The sequence below is a fragment of the Centroberyx gerrardi genome, chromosome 10 (assembly GCF_048128805.1).
Source record: "Centroberyx gerrardi isolate f3 chromosome 10, fCenGer3.hap1.cur.20231027, whole genome shotgun sequence".
In the NCBI taxonomy this organism is placed as follows: Eukaryota; Metazoa; Chordata; class Actinopteri; order Beryciformes; family Berycidae; genus Centroberyx; species Centroberyx gerrardi.
This window is the reverse complement of record NC_136006.1, coordinates 10832961-10853023: the sequence shown is the minus strand read 5'-3', so window position 1 is coordinate 10853023 and position 20063 is coordinate 10832961. Positions and strand designations below refer to the sequence as shown.

General features: G+C 41.1%; 1 protein-coding gene across 1 annotated transcript in view; it reads left to right on the top strand.

The window, feature by feature from the left end:
• The window catches only part of dnah7 (dynein, axonemal, heavy chain 7), a 92202-nt gene that overhangs the window by 2453 nt on the left and 69686 nt on the right, over positions 1-20063 (top strand). The window contains exons 5-19 of the mRNA XM_071897834.2: positions 203-275; positions 661-786; positions 912-1031; positions 1584-1767; positions 1990-2169; positions 2873-3145; positions 3343-3470; positions 3928-4006; positions 5237-5461; positions 5678-5824; positions 6645-6824; positions 7907-8047; positions 8310-8677; positions 8952-9138; positions 17364-17557. Coding sequence (XP_071753935.2) covers positions 203-275; positions 661-786; positions 912-1031; positions 1584-1767; positions 1990-2169; positions 2873-3145; positions 3343-3470; positions 3928-4006; positions 5237-5461; positions 5678-5824; positions 6645-6824; positions 7907-8047; positions 8310-8677; positions 8952-9138; positions 17364-17557 — 2605 coding nt within the window. The remainder of the gene's footprint in view (positions 1-202; positions 276-660; positions 787-911; positions 1032-1583; positions 1768-1989; positions 2170-2872; positions 3146-3342; positions 3471-3927; positions 4007-5236; positions 5462-5677; positions 5825-6644; positions 6825-7906; positions 8048-8309; positions 8678-8951; positions 9139-17363; positions 17558-20063) is intronic.

Sequence of the window (20063 nt, the reverse complement as noted above, 5' to 3'; positions counted from 1 at the left end):
CATAAAAAATTACACATTCTTGCTACTTTCGTTTTGGTCAAAAGACCTTCCGGGCTTTTTCAAAAAGCAAGAATACCAGTGTGCTTGAGTAATTTTTGATGGAATTCACAACAAACCATTCTCCCTCACTGATAACTGGATAATTGGTAATTAATAGGAAGGACGCAATTAAGTGACACACATTTTTTTTTTGTGTTTGCAGTGGATTTTGTGTTAAGAGACCCAAGAGAAAGTGACAAAGGCAAGGTGAAAGATCTGCCCCCTCACAGAGCTGAGTAAGTCGATGGGATTTGAGGAAGGATGTTGCGTGTTAATCTTGTGTGAAGTATGCTTCCATCCTTCCTATGAATCTATGACCAGACCACATTGACCACCATGCAATATTTTGGAACCAGGGTCACAAATTCAGGGTCAATAGTCCAGATTGCTTATCCCGAATCATTAATGTTATTTATTCTAAAAGGAAAAACTTACTCTTGATCAGCACTGAGAGACAGGGAGCCTTTATTTCTTTATACATTTAAAATTGTGTTTTTTAAATTATTTTATGGCATTTTTTTGCCTTTATTAGATAGTTCAAAGTAGAGAGAGACAGGAAAGATTGGGAGAGAAAGAGATGGGCAACCTTTATAATTATGAGCCAATATCTTTCACTGTCAGAATGGAGGTGGTGCCAAAACCATGGCACAAGTCCTTTGTCCATGCCCAGAGGAGGATGAGAGATAACCTTCACGCTATCAACCCGACTATGCTGCAGGTTCTGGACCTCTGGCATGTCTCTTTCAAGTAAGTATGCCATAATATATTGCTACTTTTGGTAAAAACCATGTAACTACAACTTTGGTACGATGACAATTATTGTAGACCCAGATCTGCATGTCATCTCACCCTCCTGGATGATCTCCCTGCAGGAAGCTGCGTCTGATAGATGTGGAGGAGTTCCACAGCAGAGAGGAGTCCATGGAGCTCTCTGTTTTCCAGAAAATTGTCACCAGACATATCGATTGTGCCAGAGGCATCCTCCTCAAAAAGTAAGTCCAGGATATCAGTCAAAGGGTGATTCCGATTATTTTCAACCTGCACCTTATCTTCCTCATTTTTGCCTTCGTGATGGTTGATTGTATTCAAAGTTTTGTCACTTACTTCACTGTAGCTTTATGTCGTTTAATTTCGCCATGAGTGCTGCTCTCCAATACACACTGAAGGGCCAAAGCAAGCTCCAACAGCTGAACTCAAAAAGTGATTAAGATACATCAACAACACAATAACACTTTAACACCTTTGATGAGGGACAAAAGTTACCTTTAACAACTGCATTGGAGGTGCCCAGTCCCCAGTCCCAAACTTTGGAGAAACTTCAAATCAATAACCGTGCCCAACATACAGTAAAAAAACAACAACAAATATCTCAATTTGGAACAAGACTTTTAATCTGTAATATCCTGTTTATTCACGTATATAGCTCAATTAACCCACAGGGACATTAACTTCTATCTAACTATCTTAATTGCAATATGAGCTAGTATCCAGGATACTGTGTGCTTGTGAACGCCCTCACTGACTTTAGCTCCTCTCTTCCCCAGATGGTTTCCTGAGGTGCAGAACATTTACTACCAGGGGAACAAGCGCAAGCTGGTGCCCAGCAACAGTAACATGACCAAGCTACAGTCCTTCTTCAACTGTGTGGCCGCCCTGATGACCTCACAGCTGCAGAGCCTGGCACTGGACTCCATGAGGGACTACACACATCTCATCTCCCAAGATCCTGTAGGAAAAACACATTTTAAGATACTTGATACTTGTTTTTACTCTGTCTGTGCACCAGCCCACCTTTGCAACCTTGAAACATAGTACTATGAAACAAAAAAACAGAATTGGACTAATAAAAAGCCATTTCAATAAATTCTGGATTTTGATGGGCTGGTGGACTTGGATTTGAAGTTGCACTCTTCTTACCGCCTTGTTTTGGTTTGTACCCCACCACCCTAGCTGTCTGTGCGAGCCTATGAGCACCCAGGCTTTGTGCTACATCTGATCCTGGAGGACAGGGAGATCAAGTTTGAGCCTGGCTTCAAGTTGGTCGAGATCACCCTCCTTAACGCCTACGACTTCATGCTCAGGTCTATCAGCGTTGTGCCTCGTGTGGAAACCAAACTTTACTCTGAATGGGTAAGAACAGAAAAGTGTGTGTGTGTGTGTGTGTGTGTGTTTATATGCATGTGTGCCTTATGTCACAATTTCCCCATAGGGATTGTTAAAGTGTCATCTTCATCGTACCTATGAAAGCTTGTTGGCTCTAACTGGGAGATAGTGATGGCCATATTTAGTTATGTATTTTACAGAAGTGCGGAAAAAAAGACTAGTGCACCTCACTTCACCTCAGTTCTAACAGCAATGTACCAGTACCACCTTTTCACTGCCAATACTGATTCCCTAAATTTTAAGTATCAGTTAAACTAGGTTCTCAACTGATCGCAGATCCATTGCTTTTATAGAGCAGAAGCAGAAGTCTTAGGCTACAATTACTTTGAGGTCATATGACTACAAGGGTTGAAATATAATTAATTTTCTCTGTTAGAAGGATGTTATGTCTTCATATGTGTGAGAAGGCAGAAAATCAGGTTGCTTTGTTTTTATTTCTGACATGTTTATTTCTGACATCTGATACCATTATTGGTGTTGGTGCATTCCTATTTGTTAAACGCATTCTCTACCATCTAAATTTTGGCTGTGGCTGGTAAGTTTGTCTACCAATAATGTTGTTCGGAGGTCCTATTCTATATTTAAAAATCCTACTCGTAAATCATGGAATCCAGTGAACACAAAATTTAGTTTCCTGCCCTGCTGTCTACCCTACTTCACGCCTCCCCAGCTGGGCACCCAGTCTGGGGTCACCCTGAAGCCCATCATCATGCCAGAGATCCTGCAGGCCCAGCAGGAGGAGGTGCGCAGGGTGATCTGGGCCGAGAGTCTCAGGCCCACGGAGCATGTGCGCCTGTACGATAAGTACGCCACACTGGTGTCCAAGCAGGCGGAGGAAGATGTGGATCAGTTTCTCCGTGAGCAGCACTCCTTCCAGGAGATCATGGTAGAGGTGATTCGCTACCAGCAGCTGGCTGACCAGATCCAGTACACCTCATGCAAGGTACTTGATCAGCATGGTGGAACTCACCAACAAACTATAATCTGATGCAGTCCCTGGCCCAAAAGTTGCATTCACATTTACATTTTAGGCATCTAGCTGATGCTGATATAAGTCTACTATTAACCATACTATAGATATACCACTGGACATGTGTTAAATTATGTTAATGGTGAAACTGAACATATTTTGGGCTTCAGGTGGTGCGTCTTGGCATGTTTGAGGTCCACTCCCATGAGCTGATCTGCTCTCTCGCCAAGCGTGCCGAGGGGCTACGTCAAAAGCTGGTCACACGAACGCTGCAGGACCATCAGGAAATCAACAAGAAGTGAGTCGGTTCACTATTTTTCCAATATATCCAATATCCAGTATATCCTCCACCCAACAAGCCCCTCCACTTCCGTGCAACTTCATTTCAAACTTCATTTCCAAGTTATCTTCTTAAGAAATGTCTAACAGGGATAAACATAATTTTCTCCTTCACATATTCCTCTCAGGTGTGCATAGGGAAGCTTCTTCACTTTCAACCAATATCAAACTGCGCTTAGACCTTAGTTGGCCTCACTCTGTAGTCTCAAAATAAACATTCTTTTGAGACATTTCCACAGGGAATGCAGCACTCCCTTTTCTGTTTTAAATCCAACGTTAGCTGCAGTATTGACCTAGATCCCAATACTGTTTCTTAGGTCCCTGTTGTGCAATAATAAGAACATGAGTCCAAGTCCTTCTCAAGCCGTCACACCCTTTGCCCATGACACTGAACTCTAATATTCTCTCACTCACAGGCTCTGTGATGAATTTGAGAGGATTGCTGAGAAGGCACTGAGCATGCCGCCCGACACGCAGAAACTGATGGAGCTCAAGGTACTAACTCCCTTCTCGTCACGCCGGCCGGCTTGGTGCGACGTGCTGTGTATAACTAATTGTCCCTCACACCTCAGACCAAAGCAGTTGGAGGTGGGATTAGATGGACTTGAAGGGCCATTATGACTTAATGTTGAAACTGTTTGGCTCCTCATGGGTCCCCTGTGTCTGGGTGATGTGCTCTTTAATTGAGTCCCTCAAGTTTTCAGTCTAGACATGCTTTATTTCACTGTCTACAACATATGTAATGACTGGCTCCAATTTGATGTACACTGTGGAGTAGCTTAATACCATCACACTTAAACAGACTTGAGTCAATTAGTTATATAATGTAATAATATACTAATATATAATATAAAATAGTAAATAATTATTTGTGTTTGTTTTAACTTATTTGGGGTAGCAGACAGGTTGGGTTTACAACATCTGAACAGTTCAGATTGTTTCAGGTCACATTGTCAGTCTAAGAAAAGTACACTATATTGACTTTAAGGAACTTTCCAGTGACTCAGACTCTAAACTTTCTGGTGCCTTTTGCATTTTGCTTTTCTCTACTCACCACCCATATGACATCTAAGGCTAAACCAAACCATACCACTATTTGTTCCAGATCTATGTGTCAGTAATAGCCAAAGCATCATTATAGATGGGAACAGTTTTGCCAAACATAAAATGCTCGCTATCATTTTTCAGTTAGTTTCACGAAAGGCATTCTCACATACCAGGAATATATTGAATCTATTCGGTCAGCATAGCAATGTGGATATGGACCATTTGAGACTTCGGTATATTTTAAAGTTAACACCAGCTTTTGTAGGTTCATGGAAGTCATTCCACTTTCAAGTTTTCTGTTCCTTGCATTTTCCTTATCTCCTGTCCAGTGCCTCCCTAATAATTTTCGTAGCATTTCTCAGTTTGGATTAGTTTTGGTCTTGGTTCTAATGTCTGTTCCAGTTTTGGTCCTCATTTTGTTTCTAGGACAGGTTGTACAGTAGCAATAATTGAATACTTTATTTATTAATTATGCCATGGATTCTAAACTTTTCTTGCATATGTTTTGGGCCTTATTTCCCCCCAAAACATAAGCAAGAAAAGTTTATAATCCATGGCATAATTTGTTTTCCTTTATCAATGGTGGCAATTTTCTCACTGTGGTGACGCTACCACTGCTGAATGATTAAAAAGGAAGCACTACATCTGTCTATCTTTTTGCCCTCCACCCCCATCCAGGCCTATGTAGACAAGGTTGAGAGAACAGAGATACCTCTGCTGGAGCAGAGACTGGCCGACTCCATCACACTTCTGTGTTTCCTGATAGACTACGTCACCCTGTCACCGACGGACATGGAGCTCAACAGGCAGACCTACCAGTGGCAAGCGCGTATGCCCTCCATCTTTGAGGAACACCGACAGATCATCAAGGACAAGACAGAGCAGTACCAGAGTGGCCTCAAGGTCTGTTAGTCGGTTGGTCTGTCTGTCTGTCTATCTATCTATCTATCTATCTATCTATCTATCTGTCTAGCTGTCTATCTGTCTATCTGTCTATGGATGTTTTAAATTAAACAACAAACCAACTAAATAGCTATGTCAGGTTGAAGTGAATGGAGATACTAACACGGTTTGTTAGTAAACAATGTGTGCATGTCCGTGTGTGTGTGTTCATTTCAGTTGCGCTGTGCGCGCTTTGTGGAGGAGCTGGAGAGCTACAGCATGCAGGTGGAGGAGTTTACCACCTTTGGAGACCTGACGGATCTCAGCAAGTACTTGAGGAAAGCCCAGGCCCTCAGTGCCAAACTGGAGTTAGCCATGGAAAAGGTACAGCAGGACTTCTAGGCTTACCAGTGGAAAAAAAAACAGGTTGTAGCATTTTGGAGCTCAGTTAGAGTCAAAGTCTCAGGATACAACCAACTCTGAATCAGGAGCAACAGTTCAGTCAATAAAGAACCATGGAGACCGACAATAGGTCAATATTGGAGTTTACTCAATAAAATGTGTGCAACATGGGCACAACAGAATGCAAAAACTCTACAGATCAACCTGACTGTTTGTATAGGGGACTCCTGACTTGTGGTTGAGGTTTTGAATGATATGAATGAATAGTTCTAAGTTTTGTATATTAAGATACCAATTACAGACAGGTATGATGTATATGAGACTAAGTATATTTCTACTGAGGCCCAGACCATGATCAAACATGATATTCTTTGGGTAAATTACTGCATTGGCTGCTTTTTTTTTCTCATCTCTGACCGTATCAGTACAACCTGGGCATGTAGGATGGCTGTCTGCAGTATGATTCAAGGCTAACTGGAGTCTGTGACTTTGACAAAACTGCAAGTGTATTTGATGTGGGACTTGGCAAATGCCTTCACCAACTTCTCTGTTATTTATGCTGTCAAATATTTAACCTTTAGAGGGCAGTATCGGCTGTAGAATAACTCAATTGGCTACTGGTGTAATAATAGACACTAATGTGGCGTTGGTAGGTTATCCTTGTCCATTCTTGGTGTTTTGTTTGCCTCGGATATGTTCACTCTTTCTCTCTTTCTTCCTCTCTTTCATTCTCTCCTTCGTTCTTTCGTTTAATCTTTTTTTCTTTCTTTATTCCCTCCACCCCTTCCCTCCGTCTGGAAAGATTGATGGCTTTAACCAAGAGGAGGACGCCTTCGGCTGGCCTGTGTCCCAGTACCCGCAGCGCAAGAAGGTCCAGGATAAGCTCATGCCCTTCCTACGCCTCTACGAGACGGCCTCTGACTTCCAGAACCAGCACCAGCAGTGGGTCCATGGGCCGCTGTCTGATGTCAACCCAGACAAGGTACCAGCAGCAGGCCATAACTTTGTTACATGCTGATACAGGAGGGTAGACAAAAATAACAGAAACACCAAACATATGAATATCTAGCACCTAATAATGAGCAAGGACACCCTTTGCCTTCAGAATAGCTTTAGTCCTCCTTGGAATTCTGTAATACATGACCTGAACTGTGAGTAGTGGGATGTCGTTTGGATGTGAATGTTGATTCTTTGGACTCTGTGCTCCTCTGCACTTCCCATACAGGTTCAATTATGTTTAGATCTGGTGACTGGGGAGCCCATGGAAGCCATTTGACATTTCCCTGGCATTCATGAAACCACTCTTGAATTTGTTTAGCAGGGTGTATGGGGGTGTTATCATCTTGGAATATTGGAATGCCAGGAGGAACTGTGGGTTGAACCATTGGGTGCAACTGGTCCTGTAAAATTACCTCATATTCCTTAGCCATTATATGATCTTTCAGACTAATCATCGGGCCTATTGTCAGTATATACAGATGCAACACAATATTATACATGCAACACAATGTTTAACAGTTTGGAAAAAGGGAGACCACTTTTAAAGTTGACGCCTACTGCTAATTGGCATTCAGCTTTACATGACTTGCTTGTGTAACTGCGTTTGAAATTGTGTTTTAGTTATTTCAAAGTTAAAGTCCTTTTTCATGTGGTGTTTCCTTTATTCTGGCTATTCCCCTGTATGTATTTGAGTTTTATTTCTTTTTGCACTTTTAACAGGCTCATCACAAAGTACTTTGTAGTCCAACAAAGGACATGAATATAAAAACAAGAAAGAACAAATACATTATATATTACAGGTTGACTGATAGTAACCAAAAAAGGATTTTCATTAAAATATCACTCTTGATTCAGTTGAGAAAATTACCATTGGTGCTACATTCAGTAACTAACATGAGCTACTTTCTATTGGCATATTTCATTTTTTTCCCTCCCTGCTGCTTCTGATGCATATATGTATGGCAAATTGAGTCTGAGAACTTCATATTTAGCAAAATGAAAGCATAAGTTATGGTTTATAACATTATTTCTGGCCTCTCTGTAATGCTAATCCCATCCGTGTAGGTAGAGGGGGATGTTGGGAACTACTGGCGCGCTCTCTACAAGCTGGAGAAAGGCTTCGCAGACACACCCAAAGCCCTGAACATAGCCACCAGCGTGAAGGCTGAGGTGGAGTCCTTCAAAGAGAATATCCCTCTGGTGCAGGTAAGACTCAAGAGCTGAATCAGCCAAACTGGATAGGCAGAACATTCACATTTTACTCACAGTTTGGTTATCATTGTGTTATTGTCTTCAATAATTTGGATCAGGTCAAACATTTTTGGGAACCGATTTGAAAATCAAAGTCAAAATCACTAGTCTATCACTTTGTTATTTCACGCTACTAAATCATCATTTAAATTGAAATGCCTTTCACCAACATATTTTAATAAATTTTTTATCAGTTAATGTACTCCCTCCCTTGTAGGTGCTGTGTAACCCGGGCCTGCGCGACCGCCACTGGGACTCCATGTCGGCGGTAGCCGGCTTCTCCCTGCAGCCGGCCGATGACCAGGCCTGCGTGGCTCACTTCCTGCCCCTGCACCTGGAACAGCACCTGGGCAGCTTTGAGGGCATCAGTGAGGCGGCCAGCAAGGAGTACTCCCTGGAGAAGGCCATGGAGAAAATGGCCGGTGAGTGGGGCGACATGGAGTTTAGCCTGTTGCCCTACCGAGAGACGGGCACCTCCATCCTGTCATCTGTGGATGAGGTGCAGATGCTGCTGGACGATCACATCATCAAGACGCAAACCATGAGGGGCTCGCCCTTCATTAAGCCTTTCGAGGTAGAAATACGGTAAGAGATCTAGACAAAAAATGAAATGCTTGAGCGTAGTTGTAGCTTTGCTGCTTGTAAGTAAGTACACTTTTTAGGGCTACTTTCAGCTGTTCGAGTTTAACAAGGATGCTTTTAGTCAACATAATTTGACCTAGAGAGCATATATTTGTCACAGAGGTATATGCGAAGAAACAAATTCCTTATTTTACTGTGTGCAACATCGCCTGCCCTAAAAGACATTTTGTTCTAAAAAATCCCACTCCTGTTCATGTGTTGTCATTTTCTCCTCCAGGGAGTGGGAGGGCAAGTTGCTGCTCCTCCAAGAGATCCTGGATGAGTGGCTGAAGGTGCAGTCCACCTGGCTGTACTTGGAGCCCATCTTCAGCTCCCCAGACATCATGACTCAGATGCCCGAGGAGGGACGCCGATTCACCACCGTTGACAAGACCTGGAGGGACACCATGAAGCAAGTCTCCCTGGTAAGTATCTTTTCTTTTGTTAACTATTTGTTAGGGCAACAGAGTGGTGTAGTGTCAGGGTGGTGTAAGCATCTACCTTTGCTGAGGTGTCCTTGGGCAAGACACTGAATCCCTACCAACTCTGGGGGCACAGTTTTGCAGCTGACCTGCCCTTTGACCTCCCTGTGGAGGGGTCAAGTGAAAAGATGACCAAGACAACCAAGATGAGAGTAGCACATTTAGTTACAGACAGAACAATAATACGTTTTATTATAATTATAAGTAATTGATAATCTCAGAAAAAAATGAGAGCGAGAGAATGGAAAGAGAGCCCATCGGCAGTGTAGGTTGACTACACAAAGAAATAGGTTAATGAAAGAAAGCTGTCTGGTTAAATAACATTTTTTGATAACGCAATTGGAAAGCAAAGGGAAATACAAATTTAATCTGGGAGAATTTTGCAAAGTTGACAGGCAAAGATCACGGTAATACATCAAAACATGTAGAAATACATGGCAGTCTATTAAAAGATGCAGCTGAAACAGCAAATGCTTTTAATTTCTATTTTGCTGATTCGGTCAAAGCACTGGCACTGAGTAACACCACTGGTTCGTTAAACTCAGTACAAATACATGAAACACAGCATGACTTCTGTTTGAGAGAGCTTTCTGAATGCCCCAGTACCAAGATGATTAATGCCAGGCAACCCAATATGTTAAAGTCAGGTAACCCAATAGGCGTGAGTAACTGCAGGCCCATCAGCATACTACCAATTATCAATTGGTAGTATGCTGTCAAAGGTTTCTGAGACATGTGTTGGAGAACAACTGCTCATCACAACAGCAGCGGCTTAAAATGGACATGGAGGGTGTTGTTGGGGCTGTATTTCTACACCTGAGGAATCAATTTAACACCGTTAACCATGAAGTCATCCTCACAAAATTGTTTAACTTCGATAACAAACGAGTTCAGCTTCTCCCATGTTGCCTTAAAATGGATTAAGTCTTATCAGCCACCCTTATCTGTAACGTAGGTTACAGATAAGGGCTCTATCATGGGTCTATCATGGGACCTGTTCAGCCTATATATAAATGATTATATAAATGATTTTCAGGGTGACTTCAGGGTTCTGAAGTCCAAATGTACTCTGATGATACTGTCATTTATGTCATTTATTGTCATTTTTCTGTTTTATGTAGTGGTTCTGCATGTTTTGTCTACTTGTTGCTCTGTAGTCTGCTTACGTGTTATTTTGTTCCATGTTTAGATGCTTCAATGTAATTTTATATCTGATCTGTCTGTCTACTTCAGTGTATCTACAGCTAAGTTTTGTCTGCATAGCTCCAGGCTACTTGGTGTGATATCTGTGTAGTGCAACAGGGTTGAGTGATAATGTACAGTACATTATCCTGTCAAAGTAAAGTAAATAGAAGTAGCTACAGTCCCTGCTATCTCCATTCTCACCTAAAACATGCAGTTTCATAATAGAAGTACTTCAAAAGCACAGAACATGCTGCATTTGTGGGCAAAAAAGTGTGTGTGTGTGTGTGTGTGTGCGTGCGTGCGTGCGTGCGTGCGTGCGTGTGTGTGTGTGTGTGTGTGTGTGTGTGTATGTGTCTGTGTGTGAGTGATTTGGAGGTGTGTGTGCTTATTAAAACATAGGGTTGCCCATGATAACCAGACCTTACATTTTATCCATCACACAGCTGTACTTTCTATGATGGCTCAAACCTTAACAGGTGGGGCCACACGCACGCATGCACACACACACACACACACACACACCAAAGCTGTCATAGTAAACTTAAAACTAAAACTTAAAACTAAAATAGTAGACTTTGTGAAAACACTAACACTGAACTAAAACTATACTAACTAAGTTAAATATAAATAAATATAAATATATAATAAATATATGTTAAATGTTTTTAGTTTCTGTCTTTTTGTTTATGTGCAGGGCAAAAAGGAGAATGGTGAATGGTGGAGAACTTTTGGCTATTTTTGCTGAACGCTGACTAGGACACAATATAGCACTATCCTGCAGACCGACTTGTTAGGCCCCCATTAGCAGCGCTTGCTCTCAGAGAAAGTGCCAGCGTTGCCAATGCCATCACCGTTATTCATGTCGAAAGTACTTGGGAGAAAACACCTGAGTCCCGTGTGGGATTATTTTGAGATAAATGGTCAGAATTCAGATTGCTGTAGAAACCAAGTGGTCCTAACTTTAAGTTAATTGAGGATGTATTGAAAAATGTATGTCAATTAATGTATATATGTATATATATACATATATTTATTGTTTGTATTACACAGTACGTGTTGCAAACATATACAAAACACCTGTTCTGAACTTACGTCATTATACTTAAAAGATACCACCCCTACCAAAAAGACTAACTAAAACTAAATAAGAACTAAACTAACGTTAAACATTTGCAAAAAGCCTCAAACCCACACAGAAAACTAACTACTATAACTAAATAACTATTGAAATACAAATTTAAAACTAGAAAAAAATAAAACCTAGTGAAAAATCCTATAAAACTATAATAACCATGACACACACACACACACACACACATACAGAGAAAGAGATTGAGAGTGACAACAAAAAAGAGGGTGAGATGCAGAACAGATCAAGAGACACAGAGAGATGGAGAGGGAGAGAAGTACAGAGGCAGAAATAGACAAGACAGAGCAGAGAGAAAAGAGAGAGAGACAGTAAGAGAAAGACAGAGGAGAGAGAAAGAGAGAGAGCAAGACAGAAACAACAAAACAGCGGGCAAGAACGCGAGTGTTCCACCAGCACCCCCAAAGACTTTCCAAAGGGTAATTGGCGTCCTCAGTAGACCTGAAATGAGACACATCAATATCAGGCAGTGTCCTCCAGAAAGCCTGGCCTGACTGCACCATCAAATAGAAATTATGGATTTTGTCTGGAAGGAGCAGGGCCGTGCCGAGCCACAAAGAAAATGAGGTCACCAAGGGACAGGGAGCCTCCACACACAGATGTACGCGCATACTGTCTACTGTGAGATGTGTGTGTCAGCAAGGGGTGTTATGTTACATTTTGGTGCGAACGTTTGGCACGATGCTGTGTCTGTGGTGAAATGAGAAGCTTTCTTGTGTGTGTGTGTGTGTGTGTGTGTGTGTGAGTGAGTGCATGCACCTATAATGACTTTAGAAAGTGAAATACCACGCTAATACTGATAAAACCCTTTACTATGTAATTTGGGCTTTCAATTTTCAAAAAGAAACTGGTGGCACAATATACTGTATTAAATAATCTAATGTATACTTAATATATGCAATTTATAGTATATGCCAATATGCCACACTTAAAAGTGTTGTAATGTAGGGCTGCCCGATCATGGCTACAATGATATGATAATCCCAATCATTTTGTGAGACGTGATCATGATTATTAATCATGATTATCAGGGCTAAGAAAAACTATATTTATTCACCAACGTCCCAAAACATATTTTTAACTGTCCCAAAATATGCATAGGCAATCCCAAAATTAAAATATTTGCTTTTACATTCTGAAGACATAATAATATTTTTGTACTTAACAAATTAGCAAGTAAACTTCATGACTAAAAAAAAACACCAACAAATTATTTTAATGAACATGTCAAATCAGTCCACTAGATGGCATTCAACTCATAATACACCCATATGAACCTAGAAGGTTAACCCCCATATTTATTAAAGGTTTGCACTGGTGCAAATGCCTTTATCCATGCGAAAAAATGCTTTTTACTATCCAGGCGAAAATGCATTTTGCTGACACTGAACTGGGGCACAGACTTTTTACGTTTTTCACTACATATACATGTATTTTGGGCTTGTCCCTGTTGAGCTGCAAAAATGGTGGAGGGGATTATTAAAATTATTCAAATGAATCCTTCCACCTGATTTATTAAACCAGAAAGTGCTAATTTCACCTCTGATTGCGCACAGGATTTAACGCCCAGAGAAAGCATGTCTTATTTTTGTGCATGAGAACGTGACTGCTATTCTGATATTACAGGGAAACAGAGAGAGAGGTAGACCACCAAAGGAGAGAGTGTTTTCTGTATTACTCTATTTGGGATGTGAGAGGATGAGGTGAAAAATAGGAATAGGTTGGCAAGTGATGCAATTCTATCTCTCCTGGAAGAAATAAGGCTCGACTTGGAATCATGGACCAGGAGGAGTCATGCCATGCCCGCTTTTCCCAAACTTTTGGCGAATCTTCATCTCTTGGCCTCAGGGTCTTTTCAGCGGATGGTGGCATATACAGCAGGGATGTCACATCACTCTTGCACTGTACTAAAGACAAAGCTAAAGTGGCAGGATGACATACCTCTTTCCCACAAGCAGCAGATGAAATAAGCACCACCAAAGTTGATTTCTGTTCCATAGCAGGATTCCCAAATGTGATCAGAGCAATAGATCATCTGAAGATCACCACATTTACCAAAATAGAAAACACACCTAGTCCGTGAACGTCCAGCAGGCTGCATGAGGTGATGTCAGACAGAGACTCAAGGGTGTGGGTGGTTGTTTAAAGATGTGTAACTTCTACATTCTCTCAGTCTCATAGATGGGACAGATAACCGTTGTCCGTTCAGCACCACAACCATAGTGTGCTGCTGGTTTATTAGCTGAAATCATACACACACACACACACACACACACACACACACACATGTGCACTCACTCATGCGCCCACATGCACAGACTTTTCAATGTACTTTTTTGCCTCATCAACAAACACTTAGAATTCAGTTTAGGACAGCTTGTGTCTTCTCTTCCTCACAGGTGATGGCATTTTCTGAAAGTGGCTAGGCATGTGCTACTGATTTGCACGTCTTAGTAAATATAGGGGTGAATGTGGTGGTTGACCAATTTACCTACAATAGGCTCTGTGGCCTGAGTTGGTGTTAATTGTGGAAACCAAAATTATGATACATGACTATGCACCATTAATTTTGCTGTTATACTGTAATCTCTTGATAGGTTGCAATCAGTAAAGCTAATGATGCTTATTCACCATAGGCCAGTTAGTGGAGAAAAAAAAATTGTTCCTCCAAATAGGTCCATAGGTCTGCATCAAAATCTGACAAACAACACACCCCTTCACCTCGTCCATAGCATAGATCAGCAGTGCATGAAATTGGAATCATCTCAACTGCATGCTGCCACATAACAGTGTGCAGCAAGAAGGCAAATAGGCTACTGTGCAGTTCTCCTACCCTCAAATAACAAAACAGAAGGATTTCAATTTTCTGCCAAGGCTGTAGTCATCAGACCGACCACTGGGAGCTGCTCAAGATCCACTGTTGGCCCAGCACCTTGCTGCCTCAACATCCAACCCAACTTCATCTTCTCCCAGTCATTATTTACTCTCTGCTTTAATATGTCAATTATCCATTGCTGTCCACAGAATCACAGACAAAAAAAACCATGGCAGAATTAATTGAAAAGACATACTTCCTTGAACCAGTTTCCTTTTAACTACACCAGCACACCACAACCTCCATAACGACCCTTGTCCCCTTTAATGGGCTGAGGGGAGGAGAAGCCGCTGCCCTTCTGAGCTTTTTGATGAGTTTCTTAAGACTAGAGTGTTATTGTGTACTAATGAAAAGATGGATTATGAACGGACATCCAATAATAGTCACAAAAAAGAGAATAGCTCGCTCGTAGTTACACTCGCGAAGACACACACAGTGCTTGGCAGGATGGAGTGTTGCACTAAGAGGAGTCATTACTAAGCTGTCAGTATTTCCTGAACTGAGAAGAGAGAGAGAAAAGCAGAAAGGAGAGAGGGAGAAAGAGAAAGAAAGAAAGCCAAAAGGAGACTTAAAAACAGATAAGGAAAGTGACACAAGTCTCTTCCTTCCCTCTCAGAGTAAACTGTCACAAAATATGTGCTGACATTGTCACATATCTTTAATTGGAGTCTTATATTGGAGACCAAAGACCACAAGTGGGAGGGTAGGAATGTTCTTGTATGTGCCTATGTTTGTATTTGTATGTGCACGAACATACAGGTCTACATGTTTGGGTGTTGGTGTCAGGTTAGGACTAAGAAAACAACTTTTTTAATTTATGGTTTTTCTCCACACAGACTGCAATCCTGTTATTTCGGTCTTGGATAATTCATTTCCCTCAGTGAAGCCATCCATCTGTTTGACTCATAAAAACTACATTATCACACATAATACATGCATTAGAACATTGTTATCTATTCACTGTGCTCATGAATAGCTTCCTGCTGGCACGCTGAATATAAAAATAGCCCCCTTATTTCATTGTCTTCTTGAAGAATGGGCCAAAATCACAAGTCTGATGAAATCTATGAGAAGTACAATCATTATGATTCCCTCAGCCACCCTTAGCCAATATGATTGTATGGCATCACCCAACTGATCCTACAAAAGGACAGAAAAGAGGAGATTTGGGCCATTCAAACCCAACCAAATCAGGCTTTATATCTATGTGTCTTCTCCTTTGGCTTGGCTAATGAGCTTGATGATTTGATTTAGCCTTTTATGTGGGAGTCGGTTACAGTAGCCTGGGTCTCATCCACAGAAAGGAGACTATTGCCTCATAAAATCCAATCAAGTAGGGGTTTAATCTCCGAAAATGGAGTTCCCCCTTTCTTTCATTAGCATTGTCCAATGACTCGTTTTCATGGTTACAAAGAGTGATTTAAGAAAGCCGTCGCACGAAGGGGGTGCTTATTACTTACTTCTTTATTACTTGCTTTTTAAGTTGAGCCCGGAGGGAAAAAAAATACTTTGGTGTGAGTCATCATTTAATTTACAGCCACTGCTTCCACTTCAGTCACCACAGGTAATAAGAAATCAATAGCAATCACGAGAGAGGAAAAATAATTATTATCTCTTTCTAGATAGTCTGTGTGGGGCCACAGCATACTTTGGAGCAGAGAGATAAAAAGTGTCTTTCATTGGCTGCACCTCTCTTCACTGGACTCTACCCTTTACTGGGTACAAAGCAGAATTTGTGACAGGTCAAAGCAATGCAACACATCCTCTTCTTTGTTGCTTTTTGAACAGTATTGATTGTAATTTTCTTTCCAGAGCAGCATACTGTAAAATGGTTGTATTGCACATACTGCCCAACACAAACAACTCCTTCTGTACAATCTTTGTGTGCTACAGCAACACATCTATAATATCTAGGTCTTTTATTGTTGTTTATAACTATAGTTTCTAGTAAGACTGGATGAATGATAATGAAAAAAATGCAGATGCATGTTGATATCTACTCTCAAGAGAGTATTCCCAAACCAAAACCAAAGAGAGTTTTCTCTCTTTATTGGTATCTTTCTTCATCCTAACCGTCCCCTTCCTTTGAGGAATTGTCAGTGATAAGAGGCAAGGAGGGCATGTTCTTTTCTCACCTCACTTTTCACACCTCTGCTCCAGCCTTGTTATGAATTATGCTCCTTCCTGTGTTGTCTTTCATTCTGCGAGGATGTCTGGCTGCCTCTGCAGCATGCTGCATTTCAGAATTGCTAGCATCCTTGTGAGCATGCTCATGCATTCCCCGTCTACCCTTGAAGATTAGATAGACTTTTTATTTAGACCCTTCCTTGGAGGGGAGGGGGGGTCAGAGGCTACATGCTGAATTAGTGTACAGATGAGATGATATCAGAGCTGAAATGTATTGTAGTTGCTTGACAGGCCTCAGGAGAAGTCTCTATTTCTGCCCCATCATCTAGATTTGTTTAGGAGGCTGTGTGACAAGTGGGCATGAATCTCACTGTGGAACATCCAGTGCATGTTGTTAAAGGAAAATAGATATTGCGGTGTTTCCCTTACCTTCAAGTCAGTAGTGACAGCCCTCTACTGCTAGGAAAATATGAAAATAAAAAAAGCCATCTTCCTGTCTTATTCAACCATGATAAACAAAAATGTATAATGCCAATGTTTCAAATTTGTCCTTATGTCATTCAATAGGAATTCAAGTAAGGGTCAATTTGGAACTGGAACAAACACTGGAACTGGAAACACTAGAAATGTTTGTTTATGTGCTAGGAGTATGTGTTTTATACTTGCTGGACTTATAAACATATTATGTTGGTATGGTATGGTAGTGACCAAGCAAGATTGGCCAATCTTGGTGGCTGACTTTTAAGAAATTCTTGTAGAAGTGTATGTGAAAGTGAAAATATTTTACCAATGTGAGGTTTTACTCTAAATACGATTCTCTCCTGTCTGTGGCAGGACAAGCATGTGTTGGCAGTGGTAGCCATCGACAAGATGCTGGAGAAGCTAAAAAAGTCCAATGAGTTTCTGGAGATGATCCTCAAAGGTCTCAATAACTACCTGGAAAAGAAGCGCCTCTACTTCCCGCGGTTCTTCTTCCTGTCCAATGATGAGCTGCTGGAAATCCTCTCTGAGACCAAAGACCCCACCAGGTAAACGGCTAAAAATACAAATAGGGATGTACCCAATCGGCTTTTTTTTTGTGAAAATACCATTCCACTGGTTACAATCATTATCAAGACCAGCTGGACCTGAGTGATAGGTATGTAGTGGCACCACTCATAGCGGTTCTGGCAGGTGGGACCCCAGTGGGCAGAACAGACTTGACTACGTAACGTATCAATAGCCCAGACCTAGGCAGGGTTTCAGCTCAGTGAGTGACTGAGTTTCAAATGACTGAATGAATGACATTTTCTGTTCTACGCTGGTCCCTTGACGGTACCAGAAAATATAAGTGTTGGAGACAGATATCGGAGATAGAAATGGTATCAGATCAAATCAAAAGGTGTCACATTGTTCCATTGCAAAGTACAAATTTATTGAAATATGCCTCTTCCTTCCTATTGGAAGCAAAGGTAGCAATCAAAGGTAAGCAATCAGGATATTTAGATGAAATAATTTGTCCTATTCACCTTTATTGATTCAACATGTATTTTTAGTGCAGTTACGCTATCGTAAAACATAGTGATTTAAGGGTAAAATTTGAAATACATAAGGTTGCAAAAAAGTGCGCAGAATAATTGTAAGTGTAGTTTCTAGGTTTTGGATGAAGTTAGGATGACCAGAGTTCCCTTGATTACTTAGAGAATGTTCTTTTTGTTGGCAAGTGTTAGTGTACTCAAGGTCTCAGAATCCAAATCAACTAAGGCAGGCAATCACTAGACTGATTGTGTGGCCCACTAAATTCATTGCTCTTGAAAACTCCCTTATAAAGCCTTTGGGGACAAGACGTGTTACTATAGTTATACTGCTCAAATTACTGCTCACTATAGGATAAACTAAAGGTATTAAATAGTATTTGAATGGATAAAATTATTTGTTGTTATGAGTTATACATATAAACAGGCAAAGTGTAACTTTGCAGACACAGTAGAGAAGAACGAGCACCGTTATACTAGTCAGATACGAGTCAGATACAACTTTGCAGAAAACAGTACATAGATTTAAATAAATCATGGCTTTTCAGTGTATGGTGTATGCATCCACAGGTCAGTAAACACCTGTGTCACAACTACTTTGTGTATGTAGCCACCAACCAACTTAAAGCTAAACAATTTTCTTCACCACAATATGAAGGCTCAAAAGAAAGAGAGAGTGGGAAAGGAGGAAATCGAAAAGAGAAAAAAAAAGCAATTTACGAGAGTTGGGGCCTTGGAAAACTAATTTCAAGCCTTGAAAATCCTCAACTAACTGTGGGAATTTAATTATAGCAGCTCCTCTTCTTTTTGTGTATGCAACGCTCTGGCCTACTTTACCTCCACAGTGGTTCCCCCACAAGCAAGGCCCCCACTGATAAGCAACCCTTGTCTCATTTCACCCAGGGTATTTGGTTAATAATGAATGTGATTCCAGACAAAGGATGCTCCAGCCCCTTACTCTCTTCCTGCTATTTCTATTTCTCCTTTTTTTTTCTCTACTGTCCCTTCATCCTTGCTTTGGCTGCTGGGGATTCTCATCACATCATCACAGATGCATACAGTCATCAGCTCCTCTGTAAAGATGGGATTTTCCGCAGGGTTTGGGGGGTGATGGGCAGTGTAGTGGTGGGGAGAGTGCTAGTTTGGTTGTTGAAGGATTTGAGGCAATGAATTCAATGCTAGGCTGAAAAGGAGGCTTGTTGTTCAGGGATGTGGAGGAATGGGGGTGCCCAATCTGCAATGGTATGCCTGGGTTTTTAATGCTGTATTAGGTATGGGAGTGCTAGTCAATTGATTTTCTGGCTTTGCCAGCCATTCCCCTGTTTGCATTGAAAGTTTTCAATGTAGAGCTTAACTATTAAACCCTTTTAATTGTCTCAGCCAGTGTTTTTCTTAGGAAACTTGGCTTTGTTCAGCCCACTTTGTTTCATGTCTTCTCTGGTGATGTAAGACTTCTGTCTTGCTCATGTTCCTCTTATTTCCCAAATGTACAGTTGAATACATAATAGATATATTTTGCATGGATATAGGCCTAGATGATGTAACAAAGCACTTTTTCCAAGCATATTTTTAAAAGCCTCAGAGAGGCTCTAGACTGTTATGAGTATGGCTGGTAGGAGATTTGATTTGTATCTCTTTTATGCTCCCTGCCTGGACTAACATCAATATCTGATTATCATCAAGATGAGGTGAGCCGCGAGGATGCTTCTATATGTGAATAACAAACATTTAGGGCCCTATTTAAACGATCCATAGCGCATGGTCTAAAGCGCATGGCGCAAGTGCATTTAGGGCGTGTCCAAATCCACTTTTGCTAGTTAAACGGTGCATAATCTGGGCGCAAAGTAAGGCGCAAGGCGCAAAGGGGTTGTACTTAGCCTCTTAATTAATCATAGGTGTGTTTTGGGCGTAACATGAATTAAACCAATCAGAGTGTCATCTCCCATTCCCTTTAAAAGCCAGGTGCACTTGCACCTTGGCGCATTGCTATTTAAATGGTGGATTCGGCAAGTTGGAGAAA